Source organism: Haliotis cracherodii, unplaced genomic scaffold, assembly GCF_022045235.1.
Source record: "Haliotis cracherodii isolate W230 unplaced genomic scaffold, xgHalCrac1.p SCAF_9, whole genome shotgun sequence".
In the NCBI taxonomy this organism is placed as follows: Eukaryota; Metazoa; Mollusca; class Gastropoda; order Lepetellida; family Haliotidae; genus Haliotis; species Haliotis cracherodii.
Genome location: NW_027266343.1, coordinates 49,620,813 through 49,634,132, shown reverse-complemented (window position 1 = coordinate 49,634,132; position 13,320 = coordinate 49,620,813). Strand labels below are relative to the sequence as shown.

Sequence of the window (13,320 nt, the reverse complement as noted above, 5' to 3'; positions counted from 1 at the left end):
AGAATTCACATTTGGACAGTCCCTTTCATAATCTGGTAAGCAACACAGTGATTGGTCGGATGGAAGGTCGTTCTGACGTGACCCCTAATGGGATGTCTTCAGATCGTTCAGAACTAGGATCTGATTTTAATTAGATTGTAAAAGCTTGGTATTCCTCTTTTAGGAAAACATACTTTTTGGATAAAAACTTCTGGTTTATTGTAACCTTGCGATGTAGATTCTTACACTGTTATCAAGCGGGAGTGTGCTTTTATGTTTTCTTACTTACTCACCAACTTCTGGAATGCCAATGAAACAGTTATTCCTCTTTTATTCCTCAGTATTTAACCTTGGATGTGTTGGATGTATCATTACTTTCATTTAAAAATTCCTGTTGATGTAACCGGAATTGTGTAGGTGTACAGGAAGACCAGACACAGGTTACAAGACCTTATTTCTTTGTCTATTGACAGATAGACACCCTGACACACATGTATAGGGAATACAAACTAGTTCAGGATTAGCATATACACATTTATCAATAAATACAACAAATTAATATCACAAACCATTTCAGTTATAAAAGGAGTAATTCTAATATCGTTCCTTAGAAAAAATATGCAATAAATGATACTATACAGAAATAATGACATTGTCATCAACACATTTTGATTGTGGCAACCATCCAAGAACGATAACTCCTTGATAAGACAAACAAATGGGCCCACCTTTATCGTATATTGTATCGTGGGTCAAGTATTGCGATGCATCGGAATATCTGTGTATCGTTTCACCCTTAATTAATTTACGTTAAACATGGGCGGTCGGGTAGCCTAGTGGTTAAAGCGTTCGCTTATCACGCCGAATATTTAAGACTCGGGTCCGATTCTCAACATGGGTACAGTGTGTGAAGGCCATTTCTGGTGTCCCCCGCCGTGATATTGCTAGAATATTGCTAAAAAGCGACGTAAAATCATACTCACTCACTCACTCACATATGTCAATACCATTATTACTCAGTACTTAAATATATACAACCCTTAAAACATTATACTTACCTTTAGATTTGTTGTTAAGTCCTAAGTGCTCTGCGATGCGATCGTTGATGTGTTCTGATTGTTGTGAAGTGCAATGGCTGACGTGCAAGTAGCGTTTAGTATTTTAAAACAAGCCAATGAACAAGCCTATAACTTTAGACTAACGTTTAAAGATGATACTGTTAGAGTCAAAACTATAAATGAAATGACAACAACCTGTATTCTTGGTAATTCATACCTGCCACATCGATATAGTACTATCGTAGGGCAAACAATTGCGATTGTTCAATATGTCGTTACTCTCTTAATAATGAGCAATGATTTGACTCTCTCAGACAAGTTCTGTAAACATGAATTATGTCGTCTCTCAGCTGTTCCATTTCTTTATCATTTAAGTTACTGATGGGATTAATACTGTCCAATAATATCAATAATCCTTCCCAGGAACATGCCTTTTGGTGAAAGAACAAACAGCAAATCATCTGTTTATCAGTGATGGGGATCCAGAGTAGACCCCACCCAGCACTGTCATGTTTGATTCAAGGGCAGACTGGCATTTATCACAAGCATCAAACCCACTGATATCATGAGAAATGATTATAAATGCAGTGAATGAAGCTGTGCCAGGTTTGCTTTCCATTGATCATCACAACTCAGCTTCTCTCTGATGGGCTTTTTGGAATTTTATAGCTTTCCTTCATAAAAAAAGAAAGCTTTGGCTGCAAACTTTGGCGTTAAACTGATAGTGAGTGTAAGAGGGTTTCTGTCTAGTTGTTCCCTCTCCCCAGATCAAAAGTCTTTGCTTCATTTTATTGGAATTGAGGCAATCTAATTTTCTTTATAGAGGCTCTACTGGCGCTCTCACAAGGGAGACATTTTAAGAAAAAGTGGTCCATCTGATGCTGTGGTGTGGCTTGGTGCTGTGTTGGTGTGCTGGCCAGTGGGGGTGATCAGAGGCCACCAGCTCATGGAGATATCATATTTATCCTCACAGATCAATACCAGTTTCATTTACATTAACTTGTTGCCTTGATAGTTACAGTCCTAGCCTCCTTGTCTGGAGATGGTCATTAGCTACACTCTGACGGCTCTGTGGGTCCTGAAGGATGTGTTTTAACTCCCTGACACTTCCTGGGGTCCAGGGGAGATGTATAAACTCCCTACAGTGAGCTCTCCCTCCCTACATGTTACACCCTGACACTTCCTGGGGTTCAGAGGGAGATGTATCAACTCCCTACAGTGACCTCTCCCTCCCTACATGTTACACCTGACACTTCCTGGGGTCCAGGGGAGATGTATCAACTCCCTACAGTGAGCTCTCCCTCCCTACATGTTACACCTGACACTTCCTGGGGTTCAGAGGGAGATGTATCAACTCCCTACAGTGACCTCTCCCTCCCTACATGTTACACCCTGACACTTCCTGGGGTTCAGAGGGAGATGTATCAACTCCCTACAGTGACCTCTCCCTCCCTACATGTTACACCCTGACACTTCCTGGGGTTCAGAGGGAGATGTATCAACTCCCTACAGTGACCTCTCCCTCCCTACATGTTACACCCTGACACCTCCTGGGGTTCAGAGGGAGATGTATCAACTCCCTACAGTGACCTCTCCCTCCCTACATGTTACACCCTGACACTTCCTGGGGTTCAGAGGGAGATGTATCAACTCCCTACAGTGACCTCTCCCTCCCTACATGTTACACCCTGACACTTCCTGGGGTTCAGAGGGAGATGTATCAACTCCCTACAGTGACCTCTCCCTCCCTACATGTTACACCCTGACACTTCCTGGGGTTCAGAGGGAGATGTATCAACTCCCTACAGTGACCTCTCCCTCCCTACATGTTACACCCTGACACTTCCTGGGGTTCAGAGGGAGATGTATCAACTCCCTACAGTGACCTCTCCCTCCCTACATGTTACACCCTGACACTTCCTGGGGTTCAGAGGGAGATGTATAAACTCCCTACAGTGACCTCTCCCTCCCTACATGTTACACCCTGACACTTCCTGGGGTCATGTTTCCCGTAATAGGTTTTCCTGGTCCAGATGGTCATACAGGTTGCTGGGATATAGGGACTGTGCTCTGAGAGGAAAGCCAGACTTTTACCACTTCGATGAAACCCACAAGCATGGGCAGGTGCTGACAAACCTAGAAACATAATCAGGGCGAATCGGGATTTGAACCCACAATCATAGGTTTCTGGCATGCTCAAGGGACACAACTCTGCACAGCAAATCACGGCACCTTAGACGACTGAGCCACCCCTGTCCCAAAATTACTACTGACTAAGACACAATACACAACAAATTCATTTGTGTAACTTGTTATTTGTTCTTCCACCAGGGGCCACTGGTGCACTAGTCATCTAAAGCATCACACTTATACCGTTGTGGAGACATCAGGCTCTGTGAAGGAGCAGGGGTATTCACACATGCCATAATTGATTTAAAATATAAAACTGACTTTTATAGATACACTTGCTTGTTGCTTTGAATCCATGTTATAAACAAGATGATCAAAGAGTGTGTTCCTTCAGAATGGAGATTTATGTCATAGTGTTCCTTGTTTGAATTTCCCAGAACATTTCACTTTTCATTTAAAGTTCATAACTTTCTTTTGTATCTGAAAAAGAAAATCAATTGAAGGTTTATGTTGATGTTCATTACATTGATCTCTTCCGAAAGGATTCCGACAAGTATTTTGTTGATTCCAGATAGGAATTTGAAGCAAACTGTCAGTTCAAATATACATAATTTCCTGCTCCAATTTGTAATGATTTCTTTCATGCTGAAGAACCTTTGCCAAGTGTAATGAGTTCTGGGGTGTGTGAAATATCCAGATGATGGCAAAATGAAGAGCTTTTTAAAACAGACGCATTTCACTGTGATGGAAGCTGTCAACATTCTGCATGATGGGGCCCCTCATCAGCTGGGGAGGAGAACCATCTCAGAAACAAAACCCCTTAGTTTGTATGCTGAGCACAGCCGCTGCAACAAAACACACTAATCTTAACATCATCTATTTGTCGGAAGGAATTGGAGAGTTGAAATTTCATCACAATTGTACGATTTTCAAAAGTTTTTCAGTTACAGAAAAAGAGCATGTGATGTTTGAAGATGCAGAAATCATTTGTTCTCTTGTGAATCAGGAGAAATGTCTGTGCTTTTATTTTCTGTCAACTGGTAGTTATTGATTCAGATGCTTTGAAGTATTGAAGGTATATAGTTTCAAGATGTGAATGTCTACTGATGCATTATTTGTAAAAGACCTGTTAGTATTTCTAATGGACCTGTGTGTATTTGTAGTGGACCGATGTGTGTTTTTTGCTGGGATTATACTGGAAATGATTAAATATGAGAGAAAAATCTCCTCTTGCAGGGATAGAAAATAACATAATTAGTCCACTAGTCCTTATAATGATAACATATAGAAAAACCCTCAAAAATGGCAAATTTCTACTAGTCCTTATGATACCTTAACTATTGCGCAGTTTGGCAAGGACTACAGGACTAGTGCCAATTTCTATCGCTGCTTCTGGTACAAAAGCAATTAAATTTGTGATGAGATTTTGCTAATTATCAAAGAGACATTTCATCTTCAAACATTTAAAACTGTAATTGAACTTTTATGTTTGTAACTCAAATTATGATGGAACTACTGTTAAAGGATTATAAAGCCTTGTCTACCCTATTTTCAAACACTTATTTATTCCACTGGAAATATTTATAAATATGTGTATATTATTGGATAATGAGCATTGTCAACTGAAACGAAATACTAGTTGCATAAATATTTCTGTATTTCTGTTCATTATCAACTTTATGAGGAATCATTCACGAGTGAAGTTATGCGTTGTTTAGCAGATGTGTTTACCACGATCAGATGTTCATTTTATTGGCATGCTGTAGACAACAAACTGCCATTTTCAGATTTCTAGGTGTTTGGCAGTGTGTGAATATATTCAAAGTGAGAGGACATGAAATAGCGACTGTTCTGTGTGGTGTTCCAGTTTACTACATTTTGTTGCGGTTACTGTATCTGATAAATGATGAAATGTAAATGATTTTTTATGAAACACTGTGTTTTCGTCAGTTTTGTTGCATAATGTTTCATCTTCAATTAATTAGAAGAGTTCATTATATGTTCATTAAACAATGAATATTGTTCCAGGTCCATTCTTTTGTTTAATTAACAACAATGAAGTCGTTTATTTCCTGCGGAAGGTGGCAAGTTTGCCATGTGAAGCAGCCATCAAATTTTTATGAGTAACCCGAAGTTGATAAGAGTGTTAATGTTCACGATGTTTATGAATTACATTAGAATGATTAAGTCACATTTTCCAAATCTGGAAGCAAACATATTGCAGCATATCCTAAACTCTAAATTCAACTTGCTGTTTGGCCACTAGAAATAGTTCAAAATTTGTAGTTTTGCATGGTGGCCATTTTTGCAGGAGGGTTCATTTGTGAAAACTCTTCCACCAGTGCTGCCTTATCTTAAGGCTAGACAAATATCATCTAAAAATATGATAGTTTGTGATCTGAAATTTGTATGCAAGTATGGAGAAGAAGTTGTTATCTCCATTTACTTTTTGTTATTTTTCATTCCTAACTCCAAAATTGCCTGCATTTTGAAACTTTTGAAGATGAAAATGGAAAAAATTTCTCCGGCTGAAAGGGCTAACTGCAACAACCATGGTGTCAACTTTAGGGGAAGACTATCCTTCCTTTGCCATGAGGTTGATCCAAGATCAAGAAGACCTGTGATTGCCTCCACTGCGTAAAATGTTGATTAAATATGAATATGGACAACGGACGACTGACCCCACGTCACGTAGCCAAATACAGAAGGCATCTCTCATGAGTGTGTTGAGAACATTCGGAGGTATCAAACTTCCAAGGCTTCTGCTCCAGGTTCGTCATTGCTCATGAGCATAAAGACAAGATTTTTTATAATCATCATTATTGAATTCAAATATCTGTTACTTACCACCTTCTAAAAATGCCCATCAAACAGTTCCTGTGAGAATTTTGTCAGTTTGAAGCAGACTTTGTTGAAAGATTTGTAACCAGGACATGTAACTTGTCTTGAGTTCTCTTTTTATGAACATTATGCTAATTGGCTAAGGCAACTGAGTGAGAATATGAAGGCTGAACTTTGTGGCAAACTCACAAAAGGTGTGTTGTAACACGAGGACAGTGCACCTGTGTACAAGTCTATTGTCGTGACTGCAATCCATGACAGTGGTTTGGGACTCACTGATCGTCCTCCGTAGTCACCAGATTTGGTGTCACCAGATTTCCACTTCTTCCCAAACTTGAAGAAAAAAATGTCTGGCAAGCATTATGCAAATGATAACATCGTTTCTGCTGTGGAGGAGTTTTTACACTACCAAGAGGAAGACTTCAGGCACTCCAGCATCGTTGGCAGAAGTGTGTGGACCTTGGAGGGGATTATTGTGACAAATAATCAGCAACCACCTCCATCAATACAGTCAATCATAGTTAGACTTATAGCTTTTCAGCCACCCCTTCGTTATCTTAGCATAGATTTCAGTTCAAATGCCCCGGTGGTTTGTCTCCAGTACTAATGGAATGCTCAGATTGTTAGGCTCTGTCACTTGGCTGGTTGCGAGTCATTACACCCAAACAACGTATGACATTGCACATGCTTTGAGTCACTGATTTGCCTCAATCCGAATCAATTATTCACAGGTTGCCATGATGTACCATATTTAGTGCCAATTTTTTCTCCAAAGAACACAGCTGTGTAGAGGGATGTGCACATTATGCACACCATAATCACTGGTGCATTGTGTACTGCTGATTGCTATTTCCAACTTTACAAAATAATATAATATACGTAATATACATAATCTTAATCTCTGCATACAGAGCAATGCCTATGAGAACAGGAAATACAATTAAAATGGCTTATCACTTTCTGCAGTGATTTTTTTTTTTAATATCAGATTTCATTTTGTTATCACCTGTTTGTTTAACTGAATTCACTGAAGGGATACGATGAAGTATCTTTATGCACATAATACTCGAAAAATCGTTTTTTCGAAATACTGAATACTGCACTATACTCAAGAAAACATGGAAGTTAGAATATTGCGGACTGCTGTATTAAATAATATTCACTCACTGTCACAAGTTCTCCATGCTGATTGATCCAGCATCATATTTAACATTTCTGTTCTTTCACTCATCAGTTGGGTTGGACTTCTCCCTTGGGTACAATGTGTAAAACCCATTTTTGGTGTTCCCTGCCCTCATAAGGCTGGAATATTGCTAAAATCTCATTAAATCTATATTCACTCACTCTCGAAGTCATTCCAGTTAGTAGTTTGAAGAAATTTAAAATGTGCGAACCTAGCACTTGTGCTGTATATGTGAATTAACTTCATAATATCACAGTAGTTGCTGATTCTTCCAAGCGTGTTGATTAAGGCCTGATTGTGTCCGATGTCAGGGCACACCTTGTGTGCCAATGAGCCAACCACTGATAGCCATATTACAATATTGCTTAGTGGCCCATGCTGTTCAGGGCACGGCAGTTGGCTATCTGGCAACAATGAGATTAATCTGGGGAAGAAATCTATAGAAATTAATGTATTTTTGTCTTTATTGGATGTCATTTCACAAGGAGCTAATAAGAATTCTTCTTAGAACTGTAAAACTCCTAATTCCATATTAGCATTTTATTCCAACTCAATGTTTCCGATTTATTTCAGAGTAACAGTTAATGGATTAAAAGTGGCATGTAGTTTTCTTCAATCAGTATCATTTATCATTACTCACTCAGTACCCTTGAAAGGTTCATGATAGAAAGACTCCATTCTCCAGCAACGCTCAGCAATGGTATCCTTTCAAAAACAGCCTCCAGCCATCAACCCATTTTTCTTGATTTTTCTCTCGAGAGACATGTATTTTGGGAAGCTTAGTTGCATTAGGTGTCGAAATGAAGTTTCAGCCAACATTTTTGTAACTTCACAAGACAACATCTTTCAAATGATGTGAATTGGCTGAGTTGTATTAGACTTGAGACAGAATGTTATGAACTGGTCTGTTGTGCTAATTGAATAGAAACAGACATTGCAGGCGTTGTGGTGATGCTTAATTAGATAATGCTTGATGCTATGACCTCCTGTAACACCTAATTAATCAGGAGGTTATCCAGTTTACATGTCTGACTCACACAGTAATTGGCCACTTAAGGTCCCCCATATTTCATTACTTCCTAAAATTGTCCCTTGGAATAACAGAGAGATGTACATAAAAGGGTTTGTCACCATCACAGTGAGCCCAGCAAGACGAGGATGTTCCAGTCTTCCCGTTCCTTCATTACAGTGAAGAGATGGACAAACATGCCCTGCTTCAGGTTTTGTCTGGCTATGTATTTATTCATAGTCTTTGTCTCATTATCGTGTGCCGTGCCGACTGAGAACCATCCAAAGTACCGTCAATGTCTTTGTTGTATGTGCAAGGAGATTACCATGAGGATGAGATCACTGACATCAAAGTTCTACAACTGTTTCGGACTTTGTAGTCACAGGTGCCTTATGTTGAAGAAAGTAATGTTTCGAGGAAAATTCACAAAAATCTGCTTTTGATGTGGCAGTCTTTTTTGTCGTTTTATCCCTGAATGACATTGTAGTTGCTTGTGAGATTGTGTTCAAGCAGTCTGGAAGAATGTTCCAGTTATATTTTATCTATTTATAAACTGATTTGAACGGTATCTGTCCAAAAGTTTTAACATCTTACTTGAAATTCTTGCAAGTGTTTCACATTGCTATTTTTCACTTAAAAAGGTTCTATTTCATTTTGGGGCATTGGTGGCTTGGAATTCAACGCGCAGCATTCCACTTAGCCATGCCAGGGTTGGATGATCATGGATTTGAATCCCAAATTATCCCTAGTTATCACCCTTCCCTTGGATTGTCTGTGCCATTCTGTTCTCTGGGTTTCACCACAGTGGTAAACATCTAGACGGACGCACGCACGCACGCATGCACACACATGTCGCAATATAAGTGCAATAATCTTGGCCGCGACGTTAAATCCCATTTCACCTCATCTGACACACAGTTATAGTACTGTAATATTTGTTGGGAGCATTCATCACTCACTTACACTGATGTGTTGACTTGATATCAGTTACTCGTCAACAAGTGAGAAATAACCCACGTTTATAACATAACATCAAGAGGTTTTGCTTAATGGTGATTTGGCAGTTGTGGAGCCCAGATATTTGGGAAATCCTGTTTAAGATAAATCTACTGGATGTTTTCTTTGAAATGAATGCAGCAAACAACTGACATGCATCGTTTGAAATAAGCATGTCTTCATGTTCTGTCGAATTTCATCCTTCATCCTTTCAGGCGGATACTAATCACGTTGCTGAACGGAATAGTTAACAGCTAATGACTCTTCTAGTTCTGCACAGGGGAAATTACATGATGATCACTAAGATGTGATATGTATGTGACGTACTCGTACACACCTGCAACTCAAACAAGAATGGGGCACGGGTGGCCCAGTCATCTAAGGCGCTGTGATTCGCTATGCAGAGTTGCGTCCCTTGGGCACGCCAGAAACCTATGATTGTGGGTTCAAATCCCGAGTCGCCCCGATTATGTTTCTAGGTTTGTCAGTACTATACCCGTGCTTGTGGGTTTCACCAAAGTGGGAAACGTCTGAGACCTGCATCACTTCGGGCTTTCCTCTCACATTATGCTGCCACGCCATGATATAACTGGAATACTGTTAAAAGCGGCGTTAAACCCAACTCACTCACTCACTCAAACAAGATGACCAGGCATCACAATCAAACACAAATCATAGCAGCAAGAAATGGCGGGATCATATCAGGAAGGAAAAAATTTAGAAGGAACATCACCCGTCAGTATTTCAAACTTAATGATAAAGAATAACCTTCATGTCCCACAGGGGTACTACATGAGATCTGGTTAGTGAGGATCGATGCCCTCACCCTCCTGTGGCCGCTGTAGGGTGTTCCATGGTTGGCACAACTCATTATCAGAGGTGCACTCTGGAGATTCTCCTCCCCACCTCATCCTCCATTAAATATTTACACTTGACAGATGTCTTTGTCAGTGTCAAACATGATTTAGATCGCAGATATCTTTTGATGGGGGTCCAAGACCATGATCTGAAATAGCCAATCGGCAATTGGTCAGGGGATATGTAAGTTACACTCACCTATGGTGGGAAGTATCTGACTTGAAAGTGAGGTCCTTCACAGAAAGTGAGTAATCTTGAGACAGGATCTTGATGGTTCCTGGCGGAGGGGTCCATCTCATTCCATAGCTGTATGATGTGGGGCTTGCGACAAAAATAGTCTATTTGCGAGATTTTAATCTGTCTGAAAACCTTTGCTCAGCCAATACTAGCATTAAAAGTAGATCCCATGCAGGGCATTGGAACCTTGGCAGATGCACATTTGGAGCACTATTGATGAGGCAGCATTTTAGCTTCATAGTATTTGTCGTGTGGAATTAATCAGTCCTGGAAGACATTAATTATTATATATAATTATTATTATTATATATATGTATATATATATTGCTACATGTTTCAGTTTTATCTTCAGGGAAAAGTGATTACAGATTATATATTTATATATATAGTTATATATATATATATTACATACGGTCAACTACGGTTATAACGAACTCGCTTATAACGAACTGACGGATATAACGAACTTACTTACTGTATATATGCTTATAACGAACTACGGTTATAATGAACTAAAATTAGAAGTCCCTTTGAGTTTGTTATAACCGAGGTTTACTGTACATCATATAGCTTGAGTTTTATTGAGTGCAGTGTTAGACAACAACAAACCACATTCTATTTGAGGATTAAGAAACAGTGTTTGAATCAATGATCCATGGAAAGTAAAATATCTTTTTCTCTTTCCAGATGAGGACAAATCAACAGATCTGAAAAACAGCGATGTAGGGTAAGAAGTGTTTTGAAATCCTTGTATACCTTCTGCCACACACACAGCAATAACACCGACACATGATACATGTGTACCTTCTGCCACACAGCAATAACACCTAGACATGATACATGTATACCTTCTGCCACACACAGCAATAACACCTGGACATGATACATGTATACCTTCTGCCACACACAGCAATAACACCTACACATGATACATGTATACCTTCTGCCACACACAGCAATAACACCTGGACATGATACATGTATACCTTCTGCCACACACAGCAATAACACCTGGACATGATACATGTATACCTTCTGCCACACACAGCAATAACACCTAGACATGATACATGTATACCTTCTGCCACACACAGCAATAACACCTGGACATGATACATGTATACCTTCTGCCACACACAGCAATAACACCTGGACATGATACATGTATACCTTATTCCATACACAGCAATAACACCTGGACATGATACATGTATACCTTCTGCCACACACACACAGCAATAACACCTGGACATGATACATGTATACCTTCTGCCACACACAGCAATAACACCTAGACATGATACATGTATACCTTCTGCCACACACAGCAATAACACCTGGACATGATACATGTATACCTTCTGCCATACACAGCAATAACACCTAGACATGATACATGTATACCTTCTGCCACACACAGCAATAACACCTGGACATGATACATGTATACCTTCTGCCACACACAGCAATAACACCTGGACATGACACATGTATACCTTCTGCCACACACAGCAATAACACCTGGACATGATACATGTATACCTTCTGCCACACACAGCAATAACACCTGGACATGACACATGTATACCTTCTGCCACACACAGCAATAACACCTGGACATGATACATGTATACCTTCTGCCACACACAGCAATAACACCTGGACATGATACATGTATACCTTCTGCCACACACAGCAATAAAACCTAGACATGATACATGTATACCTTCTGCCACACACAGCAATAACACCTGGACATGATACATGTATACCTTCTGCCACAAACAGCAATAACACCTGGACATGATACATGTATACCTTCTGCGACACACAGCAATAACACCTTGACATTACACATGTATACCTTCTGCCACAAACAGCAATAACACCTAGACATGATACATGTATACCTTCTGCCACACACAGCAATAACACCTGGACATGACACATGTATACCTTCTGCCACACACAGCAATAACACCTGGACATGATACATGTATACCTTCTGCCACACACAGCAATAACACCTGGACATGATACATGTATACCTTCTGCCACACACAGCAATAACACCTGGACATGATACATGTATACTGGGCTACTCGCATTAATTTCATGACCTATGTCAACACTCGCAATAATTGGGTGAGACATTATTTTCACGATTTACAGCATATGACATGATATATATGATGACATACATGCTACAAAATAATCTGCATTTAAGAATTGACTTTCACTTTGCGTGAGTATGAACCTCCATAGAGTAAGGGCCAAACTTTATGGACTGAACGTCAGAGTTTGCGACAAAAAGTGAAATTCAATTCTTATAATCTTTTATGTCACTATTTTATACCTCGAGGGATGTATTACACAATTCCATTTAGTATGTGTGACCCCATACATGTTTACCCAGAGAGCCATAGAGCAACCAACTGAAACACTGAATAAATATAGTTTATTAAAAGGTTAAATAAGCATATGTATGCTCAAATGTCTCTACTGACACATATTTTGTAGTTTGGTTTCAAATAATATCATCATTGGATGAAATGGGTCTCTGAAGAACTACCTCAGTAAATCGGTCAATGTGACAGTGCATGGTAAAACATTTACATCAAATACTGGATGTCAAAATGACCAATGTGAGAGACGTGCTGGGAGAAATTTTCGAAGTTGTTCATGAAACTGGTGATTACAAGTGTTAGTCATCATTGATCATTTAGACGTTCATTTAAAGGTGATTATAAAGGTGTCAAATAGATACTCACATAAATTTATAGAGCGCTTATACTTGTCTGTCTAGACACTGATTGAGTCAAAAGTTTGGATGAGCAATTTCTTTGTTTAGTTCTTTTGGATGGGTCATGCAGGTAAACTCTCTGACTTATCCTAATGTATGCTAAAATGCTAGTTCAAGATTAACTGGTCAAAATGATAAGAAACAACCCTTCTCTGTGTATTCATGCTTTGGAATTCCCAGGGGTTTCCCCAGGAATGTGTAAGTAGTCCGTCAGTGTTTACGTCAT

At 39.4% G+C, this 13,320-nt stretch overlaps 1 protein-coding gene across 1 annotated transcript in view; it reads left to right on the top strand.

The window, feature by feature from the left end:
• The window catches only part of LOC139452711 (dynein axonemal assembly factor 9-like), a 179,601-nt gene that overhangs the window by 127,210 nt on the left and 39,071 nt on the right, over nt 1-13,320 (top strand). The window contains exon 15 of the mRNA XM_071234279.1: nt 10,979-11,018. Coding sequence (XP_071090380.1) covers nt 10,979-11,018 — 40 coding nt within the window. The remainder of the gene's footprint in view (nt 1-10,978; nt 11,019-13,320) is intronic.